Genomic DNA, 26,855 nt, shown 5'->3' with positions numbered 1-26,855 from the left:
AATTGCTAATGAGAATAAAGGGAATATACAGAAATCAGATGCTAGGAATTGCATTCCCAAGGAGAAATCATTTAGTATTCCAACAACAAAAAAAAAAAAAACCCAACTCAAACAAACAAAAACCAAAACACAAACCTGTCACCAGATGATTAGTTTGACTATGATGGTGATGCCATTCTTGAGTTCTTGCTGAAGTACATGGGCAGGATTATTTAAGCAGGTCAGTGCTTTTCTGTATCTGTATTTTAAGAGAAAGGCCTTATTAGGAGACTTACAATGTTACAGATTTAATTGGAGAATTCTCTGTGTGCAAAATCCTTGACTATGAAAAGCATGAAATAGGCTCTGTGGGTTATGACCGTGTGATTGGAAAATGTATTGCACATTGCAAAAATTTACATGCAAATATTAATGAGATTTTTTTTTTAATCCACTTTCTCTAATTTGCACTGATAATCAGTTTTTTTTTTTCAATGTACCTCTTGCAGGTTAGGCTTATACAGGGCAGTTAGTTTCTCTAAATTTTGTCCCATCTGGCTGTTGTGCTTCTTGCTTCTGTTACAGAAGCTCAGGGTCCACAGGAATTCTGAGCATGGGATTTACAAATAAAAGCAAATTAAATGTGAAATATAAAATTTGGTGGGAAAATTTAAGTTTTGTCTTCTCCTGCTGCTTGCCCTCCACTTTTTTATTTTGTTCATAATTCATAAATTTATTTACCTTTTGCCCTTGATGTAATCTTTTATGTGCTGGAACATTCATGCTCCCTCTTAAAGTGATTCTGTTCAGTATAGCTGGGTTAATGGGCTGTGAAATCAGAGAAGAAATTCTCAGCATTTGAACCTTTGAAAACTAAAATACTGTGACGAAGTCCGGTGTCTCTGGAGCCTATAACAGGGCTGTTAGCTTGTGGTGAAAGTAGCGCACCCCGAAATGTCAGTCAGCGGGAGTGGGGGATTGCTGCGAGTTAATTAGGAGCAATTAGCCGGTCTCCCTGCTGAGCAGATCGCTATTACCTTTCTCTTCTTTGCCCTTCCCCTGATGCCGCTGCAGGACAACGAGTTGTGGCAGCGATGACTGCCTGAGAGTGTCCGTGTCCGTGTCGGTGCGGACGGTGGAGGCGCGGGGCCGCGCTGCGCCCCGGCCCCCTCCCCGCCCCGCCGCAGTCTGGAGGGAGGGACCGCGGCCCGCAGTCGCCTCCCGCGCCGCGCCACGCCGGGCGCTGTCCGGGGTGCTGAGCCTTGCGGAGCTGTGCGCTGTCCGAGGTACTGAGCCGTGCCGGACCGAGCGCTGTCCGAGGTGGAGAGCCGCGCCGCGCCCCGGCAGCACCATGGTGTTCGCTCCAGGTAAGGGCAGCCGCTTCCCGTGCCCGGGCAGGGGAGCCCCGTGGGAAGGCCCCGTTCTTGCTGGAGAGCTCCTCCGAGGCTGCGGGGAGGGAGTGACGGCTGAATGCCAGCTGCCACCGAGCAGGGAGAGGTGGTTTCAAAGAAGGTGACTTAAGGTTAGGATGTGTTTAGCTGTGGAGCCAGAGGTTAAGAGGGTCACCCCTGTGGTTCCCATCAGGAACAGGAACCTTCTGTGCAAGCGTGCAGAGAACTGTGCACAAAAGGGTCAGAAAGTCACTGCATGGCCTTGCATGGAGAGTGAGTACCCCCCCCCCCCCCAGCACCAACACCAGTGGCTGCCAATGAGACAATCTCTGAAACTCGTGGAAATACTTTACAGATTTCCATTCCTCATTCTCCTCCACTGCCTCAAGTGTTTGAATGGAAGAGAAGAGAAAGTTTTTTCAGTATAGTTTTTACTGAAACAAAATTGACTTCAGCAGGAGCTCATGTCTATTGCAAGACCTCACTCTATTAGGTTGTAGAGTCTGTGCTGTGTAGTATATATGTGCTACACCACAGAAGAAAGCTGCAGAGAATCTGTATTTGACTTGGTACATTCTGCTTGGAATAGGCAGTTTGTTGTTCAGAAAGTGATGAGAAACCCAGTAGCTCCAGGATAATAAATGTAAGTCGTGCATAATATCTTCTATAGTGAAATGACTTGAATTAACTTCGCTAAAGATGTATAATTTTCAGTAAAAATAGTGGTTCAATAAAGAAGGAACCTAAAAGCTGCAACTTGACAATGAGTAACTAAAAGCCTTTGTTTTACAAAGCTAATGGAAGTTTTGTCTTCCTTTGAAATTCTATATCCAATCTGTAGAAGGATAAGAATCTGAAATCTTTATACCTTCATTAAAAAAAAAAAAATCTTGAAGCTGACTTTGCTAACTCAACAGAGACTAAATCTGTCAAAAATTAATATCTTTTTTTTTTAACAGTCAGAAATTCATTTTGTCTCTTTAACAGCCCAGTTGCTGTCTAATTTGATACTTCCTTGTACATCATGTTCTGAAACTGGGACCAAATTGTTTATCTTAATAGGACCAGAAGCTGGTTTTCATCCTACACCTTTCAGTATTAGTGGCTCTTTCCTGAATTCCTTTTATCTGACAGACTGTCACCATCAACTGTACTAATTTTTAAAATGCACTATGGGACTGGAATATTGCAGGAAGAGATTACCTCTAAAATAATGAAAACATGCTTATTTTTCCCCAAAGGCTGACAATGTACAAACCACAAATCTCATTAACTGCATGAATTGTTCTTTTCACAACTCTAATCCAGAAAGAAAAAAAAAAAAAAAGAAGTTGTGAAAATCTGTCTTGTATAGTTATAATTCTTTAGTCTGCTTTTACTCAAAGAAAAGCCCATGGATTCCTTGCAAATGTTGCCATAATATACATAGGGTAACTAAGTAGGAATTTGTAAAAGAGATGGTAGAGCAGTCAGGGGCTTGACAATAGCTCGTATTCAGACAGAGCAAGCCTGAGTAGACTGCATTTTTTTAATTGCTTTTCTTCCCTGTAAATTAGCCCTACCCTGGCATTATTGCTTTACCAGATATTAAAAAAACAAAACAAAAGAAAACACAGGGGTTTTGTACATCATTATAGCATCTTCACACTACTTAAGGCCATATGGTATCAGAATGCTGTAAGTTTACTGAGAAACTGAGTTTAGTGTTTTGAATCAACTTTCTGATTTTATCCTGCTGTGATGAATAACCTTATTTTCTGTCCATTTATGTTTTGGGAGGGTCGGAGAGGGGAAGACGGTTTGTCTAACTATAAATGGTTTGGGTCAGAATGCTAAATATCCTTCCAGGATGGGGGTAAGAAAAAAAAGAAAACAAAACAACAACAATGAAAAAGAAACTGTCTTCCAGAAAAATAATGGAACTTGTTTCTAAAGATAAGATTTTGCAAATGAATAAGATGATGCTCTCTTCCTGAACGTAGTGGATACATTATTGCAGAGAACTGAGTTGACACACTGTGTTTATAAACTTTTAAATAGAAAAAGCTCATCGAGTTTTTTATACTTTCTCAAAGGCAAAGCCAACTGACCATTGACTGAATAGATACTTTCCAGTTAAGCTTCAACTCTTTTGCCTAAAACTTACAGCTACTATGTAAAACAAAAAACACAAAAAAAGCAAACAACACCAAAAAGAATAACAATAACCCCCCCCACACACAAGAAGACAACAAAAAAACCCCACAAACAACAAAACAGTACCCCCTCCAAAGCTCTACAAACAAAAACCAACCAACTCCCAAACAAGCCTGGATATTACTGAGCTAGATACATCAAAGTTGTTGCAAAATGACCAATATTTTTTCCTCAAAATTGGACTTTCTGGCTCATTATAGGCAGTGTATTGCTATTTACAGGTATGCAAAAAATTGTTATTTGTATGTGATTTTTATTCACACCCAGTTTTAATCAACTTAGAGTCTGTTCCAGAGAAAGGAACTGCCAAAAGTACATTTTTTCCTTACTCGGTTTAATTTGACTGGGCCTTCATTGTGCTTTGTTGGGCTGATTGATTAATGGCAGGTTTTTGTATAGGAAATGCAATTCAAACTCTATGAGTTGTCCAGGACTTCATTTTAGCAGGAGCATTCCCACATGATGTGCTGCCCTTGCACTGGAGGATGATCCATGTAGGAGAAAACTGGACAAGCTATACCTTGTGAAGTTTAGGTTCCTTACTTTTCCTGAAATGAACTGATTTCAGGAGGCTGAGAAGTAGACAAGAAAAGTGTTACTGACTGTTGGACGTAAGGATGGAGGTATGTGTGCCACTGTAGTAGAGAAACATGAAATGTCAAGGTTATAGATCAGGTCAAAAAGCAAAGTGAAGTTGTAATTGTTGAATTGGCAGATTTTCTTAGGAAACTTCAAAAGAGAGTGTGTTCCAGAATTAAAAAACAAACAAACAGACAACAACAACAAAAAAACTAAAGAAAAAAAAATAACAGTCCCAAATTAGCTTATAAAAGACTGATGACAACAAAAATCCACAGAAGAGATATCTGTACTTGTATGGTAAGGAAGAGTAAGCAAAACATTTATTTGTTCTAAAGCATTTGCAAAAACTATAGGATGCAGCAAATTTTCTTTTATTACCACGTCATTAGTTTACAAAGGAGTGATCACTTCCACTATCAGGATTAATCAGATTTAACAATAATTTTAAATGTTGCTAATCATTAATGCTTCTTTGTAAATTGCTTTCAGTTAAGTTTTCCACAAAATGACCTTGGACATATTCCATGCTTATCTTCACCCCTAAAACATTCTTTCCTCCAGTATAAAGGTTAAATAAAATTTAAAATAATACTGTTTATTTCTGAGTTGCCTGAACAAGTGCGAAACATAGGAATTTTTCATGCTTGAAGGTTTGTTTTTTTTTCCTGATGCTATTTTCCATGAGTCACTTAAACACTTCTGTCTTGGACCTTTGCCCTTATGTGTATGTACTGATACAGCACACAGATGGCCTGCATTTTTAAAACTAGCTTGAGAACAAAGTTAGAAACCTATTAAAGATATCTGAGCTACCTAATGGTTTTTCCAGCAGCTTTCGCTAGAGTATAACTTCAGTGATCATTTTAGCATATTTTCAGAATTTTACTCCATAATGTAAGACCATAAAGAAAACCAAACCCAAACAAATCAGAATTTCATTATTGCATTGTTTTCACCCAGTTAGTACTATACAAAGTTGTGTTTGGTTGATTAGGGATCTTTATTTTTGGCTAAATAATATCTTTTTGCAAGGAATCAGTTTTGATCTAAATACATCAAGGCAGTTTGTTTCAGTGTCTGAACACTCCCATCCTTTACTCTTTACTTTGAATTGTGTGATTCCATCTTTCAGATTAATTTTGTTATTTTTCAGTGTCAATTGAAGAATTCTTCTTACCTGACATTATCTCCATAACTAGGAACTTGAAAGCTTTACTCATGACCCTGCAATCACAAAAGGAGGAGGTAGAACTCATTTTTGTATCAATATTTTTATGTAAAGAAAAAGATGTGTGAATACACTTAAAGTTTAAAGATAGACATTAGAAAAGTCAGAATATTCACTGCTCAGCACCTTTTTCTTACAACAGCAACACAAATAGCTTTTCAACTAGCATTTTAGCAGCACAGCTGTTCTTAACATTTTTAATCTAGGAGCAGCGTAGCAGACTTGCGTAATGATACTGCAGATCAGAAGTGCATCCTGTACCAAACATTTTGGGAATCTCATTAAGCTGCAATTGAAGACGTACCAGCTGCACACTGAAACAGATGTGCTTACTTGTCTGAATAGTCCTGGTCTTCTGTAGTGGAAAAACTGGGAAAGCAACAACTTGTTGTGTTGCAGCACGCAAAGACAAAAAATTTCTTGATAGCCTTTTGCTTTTTTTGGTTTTAGAGTTACCCCTGGAGAACCCTGTTCACAATGCACAGATCGAAACACTATTCAGGGACCTGTTAATGAATAGAAAAATGGCTTGTCCCCATTACTGCTGTGCTACATTCTGCTAATGCTCTAATTCCACAGTACCAAAAAAGCACCCTAATATAAGATGTAAGAGTATATATATGTAGGATTCTTTCTCAGCTTAGTGTTGATGAAGTCCATGTGGTGGACATAATTTGGAGGCTATAGGTGAGACTACTTTGCAGACTTCATGCAGTCTGATATAATGGTTGTTTTTGTCCAGAATTCATGATAGCTGGTAGTGAGTATGGAGACCAGTTGCCTTTCAAAATTATCTGTACTCTTTTGCAGCTAGCAGCTTGCAAGAATACTTCAAAGTGTTTGCCGCCTGGTAAGAAGAAATTGTATAGGAGGGAATTTCTTGTTCTGTTTTGTTGAGGAAAAAATGTTTCTTGTGCTGACCTCTCCACAGTGACATGTTGATCTTTTCCTTGCTGTGAAACTCCACCAGCAGATCTCATTAGTGAGATGGAAGAAAGTTAGTTCATATGTATTCAGAAATGGGATGAAATTAGCAAGCTCAAAAAGTAGTCAACAGTCCTAGATGCAATCTTTCTTTAAAGTCTGAATCAACATACTGTTAAAAACTAGCACAGAATTTACTTTTTTGAATTATTTTTATCAGAACTGAAGGCTTAAACAAGTGTGGCTGGCACCTCTCACTTCTGTATTACTGGGTTGAATCCTATTCAGGTTAGCAGTGAAAAGAATTCTGTCTTCACAGTGGCTGTGTGGCCTATATTGAAGGAGTTCTTCATAGCTGAGGGATGGTGGTAATATGCAATACAGTCATTATTAACATCCATACTGGCACTTGTGTATGGGCTCCATGCATTGAGCAGGAAAATCAAACAGTGAATATACAGAAAGAATGACTTACACTGGCTCCTAAAGTTTGTCCTTCCAAATGATTATTATTCTAGATGAATTGCTCTATTGTACTTGTTATAGATATAAATAATGATTCCAAGCTTATAAGCTTTATCATGATAGTGAAAATTAAATTCACTTACTGTAAAATGCAGTGAAAGGCAGATTTATTCTTATACCTTCAGTCTCATCAACTACAAATTTTATGAATCCGTTGTATTGAGTTTATAAATATTAAGTTAAACAAAAATTGTTCACAAGCAATGTATTGGTTATTTCTGTATAGTCTTTCTGAAATATCTGAGTAGTGGTTACCCATTTGTAGTGTGTTCGTTCCGTAATAATGTGCAAGCTCCTACAAAACAAGATTTAATATTTCTTAAGGGATTGCAATTGGAGCAGAATCTATACTGATGCTAGCAGAAATGAAAAGCTGACCTGAATAACCGTAAAAAGTTTCAGGTTCCTTAAAAATGCCTTGTCAGTGAAGTCAAGACAGGTGAGCTCTGTGCTGCTGTCATCTGACCCTGTAGTCATGTTATCAGAACATGCTGTCTTTCTTCTTCAAGAGAGTCTGAAATTTTCTGCATGAAGAAGTAAATTAAACTCCATTCTATTCAGGTGTTTCTCTAACTGTAAGGCAAATATAATCTCCTGTGGATTACTTAGATTTACTTCACTTTGTAGTATGTATATCTCATGTAATGACACTTTTCTTACTTCAGTCAGTGAATCCAACCACTGTCAGCATGGAGGGGATGTGCATCCATTACTGCTTATGTTAAGTACTCGCAGATTAACATTACATTTTGTCCTGAAGAAAGGGGTTTTGGAAGGGGGATTGGTTTGGGGTTTTGGAGTTGTTTTTTTGGGGTTTTGGATTTTATTTTCCAAGAGATAAGGAAGGGCTGTGTTTCACCTGAGGTCTAACTAGGCAGTTTCTGAAATTAGACTCTGAATAACCTGGTATAAATTGAATGACATCTAAAATGTAACAGGATTTGCTGGTTCATGACAGATTCCAATAACCTCTTCCTTTTTTTTTTTTGTTTTAACTTTTTATAAAATAACCCATATTTAAATACTGCAAATTTAATTAACCTGTACATAGTTCTTCATTTACACTGTAGAGTGGTGGGTACCAAAAGTCTTCTAACACTCACCAAAGCTAGGTAGAGAATGTATCTGTAAATTCCAATAATCTTTTCATATAAAAAAACTTTGTGAGCTTTATTTTAGCTGCCATATTTCAAATAACATGAAATAACTCACTGCAGACTTCAAAAATACATAGTAAACAAACCAAAAAGACTTATAGAAAGATCAAAACTTGGTGAGAAAAAAACCCAACAAAACAACAAACTAAACTTCACTTCAGATATAGCTAATGTCTGGATAAAAATGACACAACAATACTCTGGAGATATTTCATCCTTTGAGACAATTTATCTGCATTTCTGCTCTGCTCCTTTGCCCTTCCATTCCTCCTGGGTTAGTGTTCAGAGCAGGGTTGTTCCAGCTTCATTCTTATTATTTGTTTTGAAGAGCAAAGTAGTCTGTACTGCCCCCCTTCCTGATATGGTTCCTTTTCCATGCTGAATGCATGGCAGGAATTAAGGATTGAGGCAACTGAGTATTGCCATCCTGTACTTGACAGCTATGTATCAGGACTTCACAAGGCTTCATTTTAGAGCTTGAGAAACAGTGCTGGACAGAATCAATTCTCATACACTTAAGAATACATTTCTTATTTAATTTTCTAAGATTAAATTTACAGTTTCAGAATAGGACCTTTTCATGAGGTCTCTGAACTGGCATCATTAAAGACATGGAGACAAATTGGGTCTCTAATCCTGAGAACAGCTTAATGACACTCATGCATAAAGTTGGGTTTATGCACATGTATTGGAAAACCTTCAGCCCTGGATGACTGCCATGTTCATTTATTCTGGGTGTAATTAACATGACTCATCAACATTTCCTGATTATGGATGCTGTGCAGCCTCATATTTTATATCTCTTCAAATTAGGCTTCTAGTGCTAAAATCCGAGCAGGCAAATCAAAGAAGGAGATTGATTTTATTTTAGTTTTTTTTTTTTTTACCATTTCAATTCACAGGTTACAAAATATTTGCCAGAAGAGGCTCACCTGGAACTTCCATGCTGTGGTTGACAAGCTGGAGAGATATATCACTGCCTAATGACAATGGGAAGTTAAAAGATAGGAACTTTGTTTCTTGTAGTAGAATATCAATGTCACTGTTAATTACCACAACATATACATGTACATGATGTCATTAAGAACTTGCCAGGTTCTTTGATTTTTTTTGAAAGATCTACAATTTATAAACACAATTGAGGCAATATCCTGCAACTTTTTTTTTCCAATAAATGTAGCTCCCATACATCTGCAGTGGACCTTGTGAGGATGAAGTCCTATCATCACAGTTTTGCTTACTTATACTTCCATTCCATTTTAAAATTTCATTAATACTGACATTTGGATTATAAAAATTACCATAGTAATTTTCAGTATAATTGAAATAGATTTACTAGACAACAGTATTTTTGTTGGACTATTATTAATTTTTATTAATAATGGAATAATAATTCTAATGTTGCAAAGCTGCAGAAAATAGTATAACAGTTAACTATCACAATCCAACGCAATATATTAATAAAACAAATAGTAAATTTTCTAGTTAAAGGATACACCTGCTGAATTTCATGTAAAAATTAAGAAAAAATATTTTCTTCATGGCTCTTTCAGCTTCAGAAATTTTGCATAAAATGAAATTGTAGCTAACAGGGGAATACATTTTATGTAATTATGAGTTCTGAATTGCTTAGAAGTTTGCTTAGAGGAATGTGATTTTTATTGTTAGCTTTAGATATGCTTAAGCTCAAAGCTTTTTGCCCAAACAAAAATTTCATTTTTTCCAGAACGACTTTAGTGGTATTCATTCACTGAAATTAAACTGCATTTGTTATTCCTGTGAAGCAGAACATAAACTTTTGATCTCTGATGCATGGCCCTTGGGATTCATGAAACCTGTCATAAAGTGAGCTGTTCTCTTCAAATGCAATGTTTGTGTTGTGCCTCAAGGCAGGATGAGACCTAACCTGCAGGAAGACATGATGAGCTGTATAAATGTCACATGCTTGGAAAGAAGGTGACTTAAAATTAAAGGCATTATTTTTCTCCTGGGAAAGCAGGAAGTTCATACAGTTAAAGAAGCAAAAGGAATAACTGAGAACAAGAGAAGTTGCCTGAGATAAGATATACATTCATGGTCATGCGCGCTCATGAACGACTAATTTTTCTCAAAAAGTATGAGATAAATTATTTCTAGTCCATGTTTTCCAGGAGTTCAAAGTTCCTTCCTACCACAGCTCATTCACCATTTATCCCCTGCTCTCTTTCCATGTCAGAAATGTTGCTCCTGTTTCCTTCTAAATCACTGATTTTGCACTCACTGAAAGGTGTCTCATCCCCCTACAGTTCATTGCCAGCAGTAGTGGGTCTGGGATGGACGTTCATCTTTGCAAGAGCAAAATCACACTTGTGGTAGTTTAGCTTCATTATAGTATTCCCAACGATCTTATGAAAAGATATGGTAGAAAACTTAACTGCTGATTCATACAAATTGCCTGTTATTAAGTGTTACTTGGCAAGAGTGTTTATAAAACATTAATTTTGACTTTTAGCAAGCTGAGAGGGAAAAGGCGCAGGGTATATCAACAGGAAGTGCAGGAGACTACTTTGATTGCAGTCTGAAAAGGAAGTGACTCAGGATGCTTTGAAGAAAGTAAAGTGTGTAAACGATAAAAGGTCCATGTGCAAACAGAGTGAAGTTTTTCAAGATTTAAGCTGTGCTAAATTCTATTTATCTGTAGCTAGCAATTTCCTTGTATACTTTTCTATGTATATTCCATAGTGCAAACATTGCAGAGAATGTGGTCTCCTACACAAGATGTTCTTGGACTTAAGCTAATATTAGTTGTAGTAATTGAGATGAATACTTGGAATATACTTTTATTCTTTTTCCAAACTGCTAGTGAATTTTCCTTCATGGGGAACATCTTCAAGTGAGCAAAAGGAATTTCAAGGTACTGATACATGGCTCTAATTTTAGATAAAAGTGAAATATGTGACTGATTCCTGCAGTAAATCCAGAATATTTAGTGTTTGTTTTTATAGTTTAATCTCTCAAACTAAATTTTAGATTATGGAACCAAGCTGGAGTTTACAAAATAGTTTTCATCTGCTATGTTAGTTGGTGTAAAACTTCCCAAATGAAAGACAAGGTGCTAAAAACATGCTAAAGAGACTTCGTCATGCCTTAAGGTAAAATTGCTAACTTGCATTTAATATCACTTAACCTGCATTTTTTAGTTCTCTATTTGCAGAATTAGGGTGCTGGGTTCCTGTATAAGTCAGGTGAGTATTTAAAAATGGAGAATAAGTAGAAAAGATTTTCTGTCATTGAGAGAAAAAGAGTAGTCATTAGACAACGATAACTAGTAGACAGAATGGTGCTTCTGTGTCCTGCAAGTTTTTCCCAGCAATTACTTCAAATGACCTTGTTTAATGAAATCTTAATAAAGCTAGTTATTTTTCAAATCTCAAAAAAAACTAGGTAAAAATTAATTGTATCTTATCACCTTAGTAACTCTTATTCTGATAAACTAAACAGCAAATACTTAGACAACAGAGCAATGTATCTGTTTTACTTAATGGAAAATAGGCAGTTCTTAAAATGTCTGATTAATTTTACAGGTACTCAGATTTCTGCCTTTGTTTATATCCACAGCAGTCTGTATTTCAGCAAGGTGGTGCAGTTTGATAGATATGTTCCAGCTCATGATCCCTCTGGGATTCTTACATGAGTCATCTCAGTTTTCCTTAGTCAATCTTTCTTGTGCCAAGAGTAGTGCCAGCATATCAGTAAGTAAATGACCTTCTCAGCACTTAGCACAAAGCTATTTTCTGTTCTTGTAAGGAATAATTGAAAGAAGAGCAAGTAGTGGGGATGGTCTTCCAGACATGTTTACTCCTTCAGGAAGTGAAAAAGTTGGAGTTTATGGCAGCCTTACCAGCTAGAACACAGAAGGCTTGTGATTGGAAGGGACCTCTGGATGCCATCTTGTCCAACTCCTGCTCAGGCAGAGCCAATCTAGGATCATTTGCTCAGGCATGTCCAGTGGGCCAGCTGTGATGGACACCACACAACTGGGGGAGCCAGACATTCATGTCTGACTGCTCAACATGTCTGGATCCTGGTTGGCAGGCTAGCTCTTACACATAATGGTCCTAATGCAGGCTTAGACCTCCATACAGTGTCAGATATCTTCTTCAAAAAAGGCTATTTTTTTCACTGTTGCTTTCTAATCTGTATGTTCAGCATAAACTGCAAATGGTCTCATTGGTCACGTCACCCCAGGCCAACATCTCTGACTCTGTCCATGTCCAAAGCCAATTAGCTGTTGTTACCTGTGTTACTATCTGCCTAAATGTGTTACACAGGTGTAAAATTCTAAAGTTTGTTTGAGCTGCCTTATTTCCCTTCTGTGCATACCTAAACCATCAGGGCAGTAATAGCCCAGATATTCTGCGGGGTTTGTTCTTGATATGTTTTCCCAGTAAAAAAAAAGAGAAGAGTCATCTAATGAGTTTGAGCTGGCCATACGTAATGTAGGTCTCACTTATCTGAGTGATACTTTCAGGTAGGCTTTGCTCCATGATAAATGATTGAAAACTTGGGTAGAAATTCACTGGAAAACTAACACTGTCATTTTTTAACTGGGCATTGCTGTGGATTACCTTCCTAGTGTAAAAATATGTAAAGTTCAGATTTTGTTGATTGTCAAGAACCAAGCATCCCTGAGGAGAGAAAATTAATTTTAAACAGCAATGTGCTTAGTGACAGTATGTTTTTATTAATAAGTTTTGAGGGGGTTATGGCTATAGGGGTTGGCAAATTTTTCACATTTCATATAATGTTATAATCCATTCCAGCATACTCATTTGTATTTACAATTTACTGTTTATCCATGCTTTTGTTAGTATATTATCTTCTGAATATCAGCTGAATCGGTTGGTCTTTTAAGCCCTGCAAGAAGACTAATTCATTGTGTAATACCAAGTGAGTTCATATTTGAGTAATAAAGAAATATGTGTACTTTACTGTTAAGCAACATTGAAATTTTTCCAAAAAAAAACTGTTTCAAGTGCTGAGGAGTGGAACAAACTGAATCAGGGAATCTGGCTGTGCCAAGATTCAAGTGATTCCATTCAGTCAGCTTTTCCTACTTAAAACATGTTTTCTAAGTTTTCGTGGGTTTACCCTCTTACTGTGGGCAAACTTTGTCATCTCAGTACAGCTGCATTTTTTTAAATTATTTGATTTCAGTGCATTAAATCACATTTGTATTTTACTTTCACCCTTAACATATATGATATGAACATGATAGAAATATTTTTGAAGCCCTTTCAAAGAAGCAGGAGAGATAATGAATAATTTCTTTCTCATAGAGTAAGCTTTCATCATTTTGATGCTGGTTTTATTGCCTCAAAGAATCATGGAATCACAGAACCACAGAATGGTTTGGGTCAAAAGGTCGATATCCTTCTTATGTTTGGGGCCCAGAGCTGAGCACTTTACTGCACGTGGTAACTAGAGCAGAGGGGGGAAAAGCACCTTCCTTGACCTTGTCTTTACTCTGGCAAAACAAGGAAGTGTCACATAAGAAATATGTATTTGTCAGGTTGCTACAGGCAGTGTTGTGGATGTGTGTATGTGTTCCTGCTTTATCTACAGCAATCTCAGCCTTTTTAAATGCTTTTGCAAATGTTTTTAGGGATCTAAGAATTAAAAACTGGCACTAAACACAGTTTCCTACCTCAAGGTCAATTGGAATTTGATGGGTGAGTGCTTTTATTCTGAGCTAAAAGTGAATAGATATGTTAATGAAACAGATTTTTCTCTGTATGGTGGTGAAAAAGTTCATGTCAAGATAGCAAAATGATTTCCAATTCCTCATCCAGAAGCACAGCTCAAGTCAAAAAAGGATATGATTTACAGCTGGATAACAAAACCTTCCTGCCCGGTCTTACTGCAAAATGCAGCTGTTTTTGTTTCAGCAATGGAGCCATAGCTATCCCTAGAGCTGGGAAGTAGGCATGAGTACCTGAGCTCTATAACTCAAAGCATCCTTCATTCAGTCCTGTAGCACTGAGCATACGGAGGCACTATCTACCCTACTTCATCATCTTCTGTGTTCGTAGGTTTCCTATGTGATGATCTATTTCCAAGCACTCCATGGTTGGTTTTGGGTTTTGGTTTTGTTTTGTGGTTTTTTTTTTTTTTTGGAGGGGTGTGTTTTGGTGTGTTTTTTTTGTTTGGTGGTGGTTGTTTTGTTTTGTTTTTTTGTCTCTATCCTTCAGATTTTCAGAGAGTAGTCACAAATGCTTAGTTCCCTTTCTTTGTCATTTGGCTGTGGCAGGTGAGAAGCCAGGGACAGAGCAAGATGAAGTTAAGCTGCAGAACGCCAGCAAGCAGATTGTGCAAACTGCTATCCTCCGAGCAGTGCAGCAAGTTTCCCAGGAGAGCCAACAAAAGGAGAAGAGAAGAAACAGCAGTACAAGCCTCCAGCTAGAAAGAGGAAAATTAGCCAAGAAGCATGAAAAGAAGTAAAGGGGAAGATTGTTTTTTTCAGTCCTCCAGTCTGCGTATTTTCAGCCTTCTCTTTAATATCAGCTGTATTGCTAGTGCAATGTTACTGCTGTAAAGCAAACCAAAGTATAATCACACCTAGACATAGGGTAAAGCTGCAATAGTCCTCAGCTGAGAAATATTAAGTGCATTAGATGACTAACTCTATATTTATGCAGTGCCTCTTAACAGAAAAAAATAACCATAGCTATAAAAGTAGTTCCAAGCACAAGCTTTTATGATACGGACTTATTCTGAAAAGCTTGTTGTCAGTGCACTTTCGTGTAAGTTCTGTGTGCAATGTCATGTCAGTTCAGCTGGATGGACTCTTCTTTGAATTACTGGGTTCACTGAAGCTGTCTTCACTGAAGAAATAGCAGAATGCTTTCAGGCTGCTTTGAAGCACGAGTTTGTACTTTGCTTTGATTAAACATGAACTATGCTCAAATGGCAGTATAAAGTAGATTTGGTAAGTTCCGTGAACCAAGTTTTTTCTTCATCTTGGGATGGGGAGAAGAACAATCCAGTAAGACTGTGGTGACTGTGATTTATGACTGTGATCATAGATCTATGATCTATGTCTTTTTTTTTTTAAAGAAGTTAAAAGAAGTACTGAAGTTTTAGTCTACTTATTTGAAATATTTCTATACTTCTGCATAAAAATCACTTGTGCCTCAACTATTCCTTTTAATTTTCTTGATACTAAAAGAAGAGAAACTGATGTGCTGATATGGAATTTGCCAGCTTTTCCTTCAGTTTTGCAACTTGGATGGGCCTTGATTTGCAGAAAATTAAAACTGGAGTGGCTTAAAAATAGGGTTCGAATTTATTAATATCTTAAAGGATGGAAATACACTGTGTCTGAATTCTGTCATGGTAGATATTTCTCACCTGCTGGGCATAAAGTGACTTCAGATACCTACAGTTGTTACATAGATTCACTTTAAATAGCACTGTGTTAAGCTGGTAATACAGAACTTATCCTTTAACTGCTCTATATTGCTGAAGAAATCCATGATTTTTCTGAAAATAGAAATTAAATACGTGTAGCTTTCACTCTTATGCTCCCTTACTGTAATGATGATTGCACTATTAACATCTGAAATGAGTAACACTATATTTAATTCTAGAATAGCTTGTAGCTCTGCTTCAACTGAATTATTGTAGTAATACACCTAGAAATATAGAGAAGCAGATACATAGGATCTGCAAAGGAGACAAACTTTTGTAATTGCTTTTCTACTCAGTTAGATGATTCTCAAAGAAACTGGTTTAAGTAATTGGCTATAACTTGCTGTGTCCTACTGCTTGTGTTAAACAATTTCAGGATTCTTTCCCATGGCTGGAGGCTTATTCATGAATAGCCACATTCTGTAATATTAAGTCTTTGAAAACTATTTTTTTCCTATTTTTTTGTTTGTAATTTAACAGCGTTGTAATTTAACAGAAGATGATTTGGCTCAATCTTCTTGTGCTTAAAAGTGCAAAGAAGAATTCACCATGATTAAAGTTTGTCTGAATCATCTGATAAAGAAAACTGACTTCTATACACACTGAGTGAATCTTCCCAGCCAAGCAGACTTTGAAAGGTGGAAGTAATTGTGTTGTGAGGATTGTGCATGTTTGTCATAATGGTATGTTTTTTACCATTAGCCTTTTTGTCAATTTGCCTTAGGCTGGGAGGTAACTCTTTTGTAAGCACATTTTGTATCTTTGCTTTCTAAGAGCCTAAGAAAACTGATCATGAGTAAAGGTTAAATTCTGAGGCAAATGAGCAGGCAAACCTAGTGGATGGAGAGCAGTCCTGTTGGAGACACTTCATAGTGCATAAAGATGTTTGCCATGGATTCACTGTGCCGTAGGAAGGAGAGCTATAGAACAGCAAAATCCTAATTTCTTGGGAGTTATTTTCTTTTTGTTAATGCTTTTTGTCCCCATATATTTGAAATGTGTCTCCTTTTCTATATATATGTACCTGGTAGTTATTTTAATAATCTGTGTGTAGTCTGGAATTTTTTTGCATGTCCTATTTTTGTGTTAAAAAAAGAGGAATTTCAAAGCACGGTGAATCCAGACTTTTGCTAGATCCACTGCTTTGTATGAACCTATTCCACTCTCCTCCCACCATGCTCTTCTACAATATCTCTTCACTGTCCTTGCCCTTTTGGACACACTGTTGCTCAACCATTAAATCATACCCATCATTTTCAGTGTTACCAAACATCTAATATATTGGAAAGATAAAATGGTAGGAAGCCTAACAGAGCCTTGAGGAAATTTTCAATGGTGTCCTATAGAGGAAAAACAAATGCTGTAGCTTAAATAGCATAGTTTTCCCTGAGAGCCAAATAATGTGTCTAGCTATAGTATATATCTCTAAATTAAGGCATGCATTTAGTATTTCTTACTGACAAAGGGTGTTATGCACACTACTTGCATCCAGGATATGTACTTGAGATCTGTACTGCACGCGAGAGAGTTGCAAAGTAGAAAACTTTACCTTTGGCTTGTTATATTCTTCCTACATGGCGAAAGCAGGTATTTTTGATATTTTCACTGACAGATTATATTTTCAGGACAAAACAGAGATGAGAGAAATTACTACAGATGTGATACAGGTCTGATTACAAATAAAAAATCTCAGCTTTTAATATCTTACATGTCTCTGGTTTCTCTTGTCAAAAGAGGGGAAGCAATTTTCAGGTTCACTAGACAATCTTATGTGTTCATGACAACAATGACATACACTGATAAACATGACATAGACAAACAATGTGTTCATGAGGTTTGTAGTAATCAATGCACTATTCAGCTCAATAATTCATATCTGAAAAGTAGAATACAATCAAAATGGTATCTATGTATGTTTAAAACAAATTCACCACCTCTTAGCAGTTATCGGTAGTAAGTAGAAGGATGTACAAACATGTGAAAGTACATCTATCACATGAAGAAGAATTGGGTGCCTGGAGTTATCCTGCACTGAGCTTGCTGATTTTTCATTCAGGTTGTCACAATTTTATTATGATACATGCGCTATTCTTTGTAAGGTAATCAAGCAGGAATACCTAAATGGAAATAATGGAAATTCACCTGCAAGATGTTGTAAAAGATTAGTAAATGCCACTGTTTATAAAGTTTTTGCTTCTGAGTGGTTACATTGAAAATCCCTGCTCTAAAATAAAAAACAAACAACAATCTTGTGGCTTAGAAACAGCTATCTTCATTTTATAATATCATAAAAATAAAAGCATAGAAATGGTAATACTAAAATTAAGAGTGTTAAGGCCACAAGGATGATCAGGGGACTGAAGCACCTCCCGTATGAAGACAGGCTGAAAAAGTTGGGGCTGTTCAGCCTGGAGAAGAGAAGGCTGCGTGGAGAACTCATAGCAGCCTTCCAGTATCTGAAGGGGGCCTACAGGGATGCTGGGGAGGGAATATTCATTAGGGACTGTAGTGACAGGACAAGGGGTAATGGGTTGAAACTTAAACAGCAGAGGTTTAGACTGGATATAAGGAAGAAATTCTTTACTGTTAGGGTGGTGAGGTACTGGGATGGGTTGCCCAGGGAGGCAGTGAATGCTCCATCCCTGACAGTGTTCAAGGCCAGGTTGGATGAAGCCTTTGGTGATAGAGTTTAGTGTGAGGTGTCCCTGCCCATGGCAGGGGGGTTGGAACTAGGTGATCTTAAGGTCCTTTCCAACCCTAACTATTCTATGATTGTATATTCATACACTTATATTTACACACTATATATGCATTTATAAATATATGTATGTAAAGTGTATCTATGCATAAATATTCATACACATAATATTTATTCAACAGCAAACAATACACCTAAGAATCTTACAGTCTCTACTCATGTTGGTTTTGATGTTATCTTTTCTTTTTTTTTTGGTAACTTGTTGAGTCTCTCAGTTTGTAGTATGTCTACAATGGTAAGTGTATAAAAATAGCTGTGCAACTTTCTTAATATGACTACCATGAAATATGTTTCAGTTGTTCTTTAAATGTGTACTAATGTCAAATACATGGGCTAATATGTAATTACGGAAGGCTTTTCTAAAGAAGTTTAATCTAAATTAGGGGAAAAGATAAGAGGAAGTAGCATATATTCTTGAAAGGATGTGGGATTCACGCTTGCTTATCCACTCAGGTCTCAGAAGAAACTAAATTAAGGAAAGCATGAGTATTGGCATCACCTGATTTCTCTCAATGGGTTACTGCAACACAGGGATCAGCTGTTAAAATAGTTTCCGGGAGTGAGGGGGAAAACCCAACCTCTTGGTAATGTCTTACTTATTTGATACTCAGTAAAAAGTGAGCAGCAGGGCTGATGAAGCCTGCTTTCTAACGGATGGGTTTTCTTGTCATCTTTTGGTGCCTCATGATAAGCTCTGACAGAACCTTTTTCCCTATTTTGGGTGTTCCAGAACAAAGGGTCTCTCTGAGGCCTAATATATTTTTAATATGTGCTGTACCCTGCCTTTCAAAGGGAGCACAAATGAAGTCTCTTTCCTCTACTTCCAGAGCTTCATTCACAAAACCTGTTAGACAAACATGGGCTTTTGTTTTTAGAGACCAATGTATCTTCCCCAGATTTAGTCAACATGAGCAATAATGTCTTTAATCTTTAAGACTGAATGGATGAGCACACATACTGGCTGTATTTGAGTGATCTGGGGAACACCAAGAAATAGATACATATTTTAAATGCATTCGCTTCTAAGCTGTTCTTGTCTGCCAGGCAGATTTTCTTTGTTTAATTAACATAAGCAGCTTTTCTTTTTTTAATAACTTTCCCTCCAGTGACTTGCTACTTGGATTTTGTTATATGAGCTTGCTAGTTTTAACACTAAACCAATAATTGTTCATGTTTAGTTTGGGTTTGATTAGAACCCTTGTGGAATTACACACTTGGTGTGGCTTCTGTCTCTTCTTTCATTAAAGGTGAGTAGCAACAATAAATAATATACTAAAGAGAAAGAAGTGTGGGATTTTGTTGTTGTGGTGATGTTTTGTGTTGGGCTTTTTTTCCCTCAGTTGCCTATAGCAGGAGGCCACACAGTGCAGATCATCATGAATCATTCACATGTGACAGTATCTGGGTGTAGAATTTGTGCAGAAAGAAAATTAACTCTTATGCAAGCTGGAAACTGAACCCACCTACACTGATTCTAAAATATTAGAGCAAGACACTCCTGGGGGAAAATGAGTGCTACTCTACTGTTCTGAAGACTTAAATACTACATCCACGAACTTTAAATTGTGTTGTTTGGCAGAGTGACCCATTTGCTCCTGCCCTGAGAAATTGATATCTGCTATTCCATGTGCACATGCATCCCAGAAGCCCCTGTCTCCAGTTGCTATAGTAGATGCACTTGCCATATATTTGCTTAGTAAACATACCTCCTACTATTGCTTTCTCCCTTCATTTCTTTCATATGAGACAGGAGAATGAGCTTTCTGAAAATCCTTAGGCACAATATGAGCTATGAAAGCCATCTCCTTCCAGAACAGGAAGAGTGAATATAATAAATCTTATTTGCTTCATTGGTGGGATATTAACCCTTTCCCACAGCTTAGTATTTCCAAGGGGACAACTGTGTTAGGGAGTGCTTCCTTGCCTTCTCTTGCTGAGGGATTACCCATAAAGCAGTGATATTTGCTTCCAAGGCAAAACCTGCTCCTAGGACACAGTTTGCCCTGGCTTGTGACAGTTTACTAGGTCCTGCTGACTTCAGATTTCCCATAGACTACATACCTGGTTTGAGTTTTTGCCCACTATAGTAGAAAGGCAGACTTTCAGATCTGAGTATCTGCAGTGATTACTTCACCAGATGAAGAAGTTCATAAGCATGCAGTTCAGCAACCTTAAGTAAAACATGTTGTCAGGTCATGTAATTCCTCTGATGTATTTCCCAGTATTACAGATAATTCTATACAGCCATTTCATTTTACTGGGCACTAGACTTCCTAAATATGTAGGCAGGAACAGGGAGTCATATTGTCCTCTTTTGTTTAGATCACTGAAACCTGCAGGGAGCAAGAGAAGCTGCACTGTGTGGGAAAATGACCCTCAGTGCTGAGCTACTTTTGTGGCTCTTCCTTCGACCTCATCTTTTTTTATTTTCAGACATTCACTTCCAGACAGTAGTCAAATGGAGAGATCCAGAGAACAGAGATGTCTGAGATACCTGAGGTGCAAGGATCCTGTGTGTCCTTCCATCACCCTCAAATTCAAAGAAATCAGCCCCATGGAATAATGCTTCCCTCTGATAAGTGGGTGAAAGAACATGAGACTACAAATTTCCTTAGCACTTGAGACACTGGGTTGCCACCAAGGAGGCATCAGGATGCATCCTGTATTCTGGAGGTGTACAAACTGTTCCTTCTGTTTGTTAAAGCTGGCTTCAAGGATCAGTGCCTGAGTCATAGGATATAGAAGCATAGAATAGTTAAGGTTGGAAAGGACCTTAAGATCATCTAGTTCCAAACACCCTGCCATGGGCAAGGACACCTCACACTAAATCACATCACCCAAGGCTTCATCCAGCCTGAGTGGCAAGTGGCAATTGCTCATCTCTGAGCTCAGAGGAGCTGGATGGATGAGAAAGAAGCAAGTCACAAGCCAGGCTCCTGCAAGTAAAACTTTGCAGAAGACACTGGGCTTCTACCTGACCAGGAATATTCCTCTACCAGGTGGAATCAAGTCCCACCTTCTGTGGGACTGTGTTGGTGCTTTGTTTGGTTTTGTTTAATTAAACAAAAAAAGAAAAAGAAAAGCCCTTGAGTGCTCTGTGTTCACTGCCAGGCAGGGAAGCAATCATCAAACAAATTCCTACCAAACAGATTTGGAATTCAAGGCCACTATTCAGGATACCTGACCTCAGAAAAAAAAAAAACAAAAACATTTTTTTTTAAGGCAACACTGGTACATATGCTTCTATAACTTGACTTATGCCTTCAGCCTTTTCTCCTTTGCCTCATAATGCAGGGGAACACTGAAACCTGCAAGATAAAGTTAACCTGCACAGTTTGTTGACTGGGTGGGGGTGTGCCTGCTTTTTTTTACTCCAATTAACCTGTGCTGTTTTCTCTCAAGGCCACTTTTTTCCTTGTTCTGAAAAAAGTGCTTGATAAAAAAAAATTCTGCATCATTCCTGTAGTCCCTGTTTCAACCCTTGTGTTCCAACATATCTGAGGCAACATGTTTTTCCTTGATTTAGGCAAGAAATCCCTATCATTATTGCATCTTCTGTTCTTTAAAAAGTTTTCCCTGTACCTGCATTGTGTGTAGAAGTAGGATTGTAGAAACTACCACCACGTTATGATTCCGAAGCTGCTAAAACTGCTGTATATCATATATGCTAAATCCCTGCTTCCTTGAAAAATTCCTTACTCTTAGAAGTCAGATTATACAACTCCATCTAGCTGACAAGGCTAGAAGACTTTTTTCTTGGTTTTTTTTGTGTTTTTTTTTTTCTGTTTAAATATCTACATTTTAGGCTACTGGCTTGATTATTTGGAACATTAACCATCCTACACAGTGAGATGCACAGTGTAGTAGTGTAGAGCACAGTGAGAGACTGAGAATTAGGAGCCTAGCTGTTGTGAAGTGACTGCATACAAAGCTGATGACATATACCTCCAGGATCTGTGTGACCTGCGATTTGAAGGTACAATAACAAACAGCTCTTCACAGATTATGATGTCCAGATACTAGCAGCTTTCACTGTGCAGATGGTGATGCTGTCAGGAAATGTCAGCCTTTGGTCTCTAAACGTCTGTCACATTTCATTAGGGCACATAGATGACTATGTTCCCTCCACTGCTGAGGCTTGATAGCAGGTAACAAATGAGTTCTGCTTGTAATTGCCATGTTCCTTATTATTTTGTGATCCCTTCATATCACCCAAGCACACATGCCTACGAAAGCAAAAAATGCTTCCACACAGGAATTTTCACACTGTTGGCGACAGCAAATGTGCCATCACTCAGCGAGGTGCCAAGCGCTCTGCAGAAGGACAAAGAAATCAAATTTCTTTCAGTATGCCTCTCGAGAGGAACAGTGCATCAGCCTAAGGATTCAGTGTATGTTTTCAGACACCTATGGGAGACAGACCACTCCTCTTTGTTTAGCAACTGTGACTTTGGTTATCAGACTGTACTGTGTCTCTGCTGTCATTTTGCCTCCACCTTGGACTGAAACTCCAACAACACAGATGCAAGAAGAGCAACAGGGAGTATAAAGGGACATAATTGAGTCATGGTTTTGTCCTGGCAGTTAAAGAGCATAGCTAAAACTCCTGCTCCCTCCCCAGTCTTTCTGGCATGCAGTACTGGAGTAACAGCTGAAGTGATGGTGTCTGGGGACCACAGCTTCTTCTGTTACATGACCTTCCTGATCAAAGTATAGAAGGACCCCGTGGAACACCAATGTAGAAAGGTCAGAAGTGGACAGTGAAGACCCTTGAAAACATCAGCCCTAACTCTGAGATGATGCTAGAGTTACAGAGCTGATCTGAGGAAACAATTTTTCTACAGACTTTTCCTATAGATTTTTATCCCTTATAAAATAACTTATGGTATGTTTTTGTAGGGAGCATTCTTTGGGGTGAAATAAAGCAGCTGTTCCTGGGGGAAATAAATTACATACCAACAGAAACTTGCCCAGCCTAGAACAGACCCTCCCTGCTCAGTCTTTTTTTCCTACTTTGTGCTTTATGCATTAAAAAAAAAAAAACAACAAAAGAAGCCCAAAATGACAGTAATTTTGAGATGAACACTCTGATAGATGAAACCTAGTGCCTGTGAGTAATAGCAGAAAGCCTGTGATATTATGTGTCATGAAGCTCATAAGTAAACATAAATGCCAGACTGTCAGCACTATTTTCATAGTCTGGTACAACTCCATACCAAAAGCCTTGAACACTACTGCTGATTGTTTCTGATTTGCTGTTTAGGCTGTGTAGGAGAGAGAGACAGGTTGGTACCATGCTTTGTCTTTTTAAAAAGTCTTTCATTAGTTGTTAATGGAAGTCCATTAATTTACCTGGAAACAAAAAAAAAAAAAACCAACACCTTGTTCTGGCTGCAGCTGAAAGAAACAATGATTTGAGGGAGCAGCTGCATCTTTGTATTCACATTTGGCACATTGATGGGATCAGAAACCATTAGTAACTTCAGAAAACAAAGATTTCCAAGGGTGTTTTCTGGAACATGTTAGAGCAGGAGTAGTTATTAAATATTCACTAGGCTTTATTTTCAAGAGGCACATGTCCTGTGTACTTACAAATGAGCTTCTCATGATTTATTCCCTATCAGCCATAGTGATCCTAAAATCTCATGTGAGCAACTTCTAGCTTTACATATATTCTCAAATGGTCCTCCTAGAGTTTAATCAATGATAAGGAATCATTATTTTCTAGCAAGTGGGTTAAGGGATTCTTATAAGTCAACTCTTCACAGACTAGCCCTACCTGTCCCTCTGCAAAAAGGCAGTCTGCCAAGTTAGCCATTATGCATCACTCTATAAACATCACAGGCAATTAAGGAAAAAAGCCACAGGCCCCAGCTGAGGTTTAAAAACTGTACATGTTTATGTTTTAATTGTTTTAGAGCACATGATGTTTCTGTAAAAAAGCACCTGGAGGAGCACTGTCTCTGGCTCATTCCCATTTTGAAATCTGAAGTATTTCTATTTTTAAAATTACCATTATTTTGGAAGTATTATCTAAATACATCAATACTCTAAACACAGTGTAGAATTATTTTCCTAGGAGCTGAGAAACCCTTTGTTATGTTTGTCTTTCTTTCTGAAGCCTGTTGTTCATTGCAGTTAATGAGTCTGAGCTCCTAAAAGTTCCTGGCAAGATTCTCACCACCTTGAAAAAAGCCTGGATTTCACCCAATTACACTTCTAACATTAGCTTCAAAATTGCTGCTGCCGCTGCTTGCAATTTCTACAAATCACAGTCCATATCTCAGCAATAAACCATATGTGACAATGCACCATGAGCTCAGCTGAACCCAAGTTACCCAGTTATGGGAACATCTGAGGTCAGCCGTGTAGTTTTCTCTGTCTGCCTTTCTCAGAAAGCAAGGTTTACATGCTCACATTAGCTGTGTTCGTGCCTCCTGACAGCTTTTGCATCTTTTGCAGCAAAACCAGACAGAAAGGTCTCAGGATGTGACACCCCTTCCTGCATGGACATGGAGCTTCGTGGGAAAATAGTGGGGAAGGCTTGATTTTGAGGGATGCTTTAAGGAAAAAAACATCTCCCCTGAGAGTGTCTGAAATACACACTCTTCTAGTTTCATATATATAACTCAATTACTCTAGGGTTTCTGTTATTAATTATAGTAGCTCTTAGAATCATAGAATAGTTATGGTTGGAAAGGACCTTAAGATCACCTAGTTCCAAACGCCTGCCATGGGCAGGGACACTAGACACTAAACTATGCCACCCACGACCCTGTCCAATGTGGCCTTGAGCACTGCCAGGGATGGATCATTCACAACTTCTAAGACATTTCAGTATAGCTGTGCTTTTGGAGGTTTTTTTGGGGGTTGAGGCTTTAAATTCTTTGCACAGGTTACAGTAGCACTTTTTATTTGAGATCTACACAGCAACATTTGATATATTTATGTGAACTAGGCCAATTAATGAAAGCAAAATACTCTATAGGTGCATTTGGCAAAGGACTGAAAATAAAACAATTAATATATTTTATAAAAAGGAGAGAGCAAAGAGCTCCTTAAACAAGGAAATTTATTCACTTCATACAATATTCTTCACATAAACATGGTATACTCAACTTTTGTCAAGTTTTATACCTTCAATAATGCTTAAAACTTTGTATGCACACAAACACATTAAAACCCCCAGAAATAGTAGCTGGAATCAAACTTTGAATACATGTAGTTTAGCACTAAGATACACAAACAAATTAAATTTTCTTCCTTTTTTCATCTTCTGCCATTAAGTTTTTTAGCTAAAAGATGCCTTTATGACCAAGGAACTTCTCATTCATCCTTTGTTGTAGATTACTATTCAAACAATGCATTACATTTAGAAGCTGAAAAAAATGCAAGATCTGATTGCTCTTAACATTCAAACCATATCCTAAGAATCTCCTCATATTTTAAAGGAAATATTAGTATTACATATTTATTCACTGGAGGCTTTTCTTGGTCCTTTTAATGTGTAAAATACAAGTTGCAGCTCTATGGTCTTCACCTTATGCAGATAAAAATCCCCACAACATAGAAAACATGTTAAGATCCTTTCAGCTGCAAACACAAAATTAACCACTTGGTTAAGATATGCTTCAGCATTTCTGAACATTCAAGGGAAATATCTCTTGCACTCTGGAACACTTGAAAATTGATTGAAAATTCAAATTATGACAGCATATTTCCCCATGATAATGCTTTCCTGCATTATTAGCCACCAATATGGCATTTGCCAAAGCTGTATCACTGTACTAAATGTCTAAATTTGTAAATATTCCCAATTCCCCTTCACTGCAATCTATAAATATTCAGGTGATGGAGAATTCTCCTATTCTGCTAATGAGCAGTAACTCAGGAATACTGGAATAACTTCGAGAAGAATTTGATATTTCCATGAATTGTGGCACAAGAGGAAAAAAATGTCTTTCCTAAAGAGTCTTTGATTCCTTTCTACATAGAGATGCCTGTCATTCAAGAATTTTTCTATTACAAGGATGTATAGCTTTGGTTGTGTGTGTGTGTGCTAAAGAACAAGGCACAAGAACAACATCAGTGGTTATGGTCAAACAGCCTTAAAAATGTCAATATTTCATAGACTTTTATTTTTGTAAAAGTTTTAGTGGCTTTTTAGGGTTTTTTTTTTGCAAAACTTTGCATTTAATTCTCCTTTTAAACATTGCTTTAACCTCAGAAGCAGCATCTTTCCCTTGCCATTTCAGTCGCAGAGCCATGCTGTGTCACACCACAGAAAACCACTGAGCTGGCTCATGCATCTTGGTGTGATTGATAGCTCTGCAGGGGAACTTCAGGAGCTCTGGTGGTGGTGTCCCCCTAGAACCAGCTGGACTTTCCCAAAGGATCTTTACTTCTTCACTGAGTATTTGCCATAAAATATACTGAACTCAGTGTGTGGCAAAGACTTGCTGTTTTCAAAGCCAACTTTTGAGACATTTCCTTCTTTACATATTTTTCACCAGGTTTATAACAGCCAAAACAATGCCTGGGAAATAAAATACATCAGGAAACTTCTTATGGTATTGTGTTAATAATTTTTGTTTGATATAATTTTTATAATTTTTAAATCAGTCAACACAAACTGAGAATTTTCAAGTTTATCACAAGTTTTCTTA

General features: G+C 37.6%; 1 protein-coding gene across 1 annotated transcript; it reads left to right on the top strand.

Annotated features, from left to right (window-relative positions):
- Positions 1 to 1,324: 1,324 nt before the first annotated feature.
- On the top strand, positions 1,325 to 14,994 carry AKAIN1 (A-kinase anchor inhibitor 1). Its single transcript, XM_005153487.3, has 2 exons — positions 1,325 to 1,346; positions 14,272 to 14,994. The coding sequence occupies exons 1-2, from the start codon at positions 1,331 to 1,333 to the stop codon at positions 14,460 to 14,462; spliced, it is 207 nt and encodes a 68-aa protein (XP_005153544.1). The 5' UTR covers positions 1,325 to 1,330; the 3' UTR covers positions 14,463 to 14,994.
- Positions 14,995 to 26,855: the final 11,861 nt, after the last annotated feature.

This window comes from Melopsittacus undulatus, chromosome 1, assembly GCF_012275295.1.
Source record: "Melopsittacus undulatus isolate bMelUnd1 chromosome 1, bMelUnd1.mat.Z, whole genome shotgun sequence".
Taxonomy (NCBI): Eukaryota; Metazoa; Chordata; class Aves; order Psittaciformes; family Psittaculidae; genus Melopsittacus; species Melopsittacus undulatus.
The sequence above is the reverse complement of the archived record's forward strand: the minus strand, read 5'-3'. Positions and strand labels throughout refer to the sequence as shown.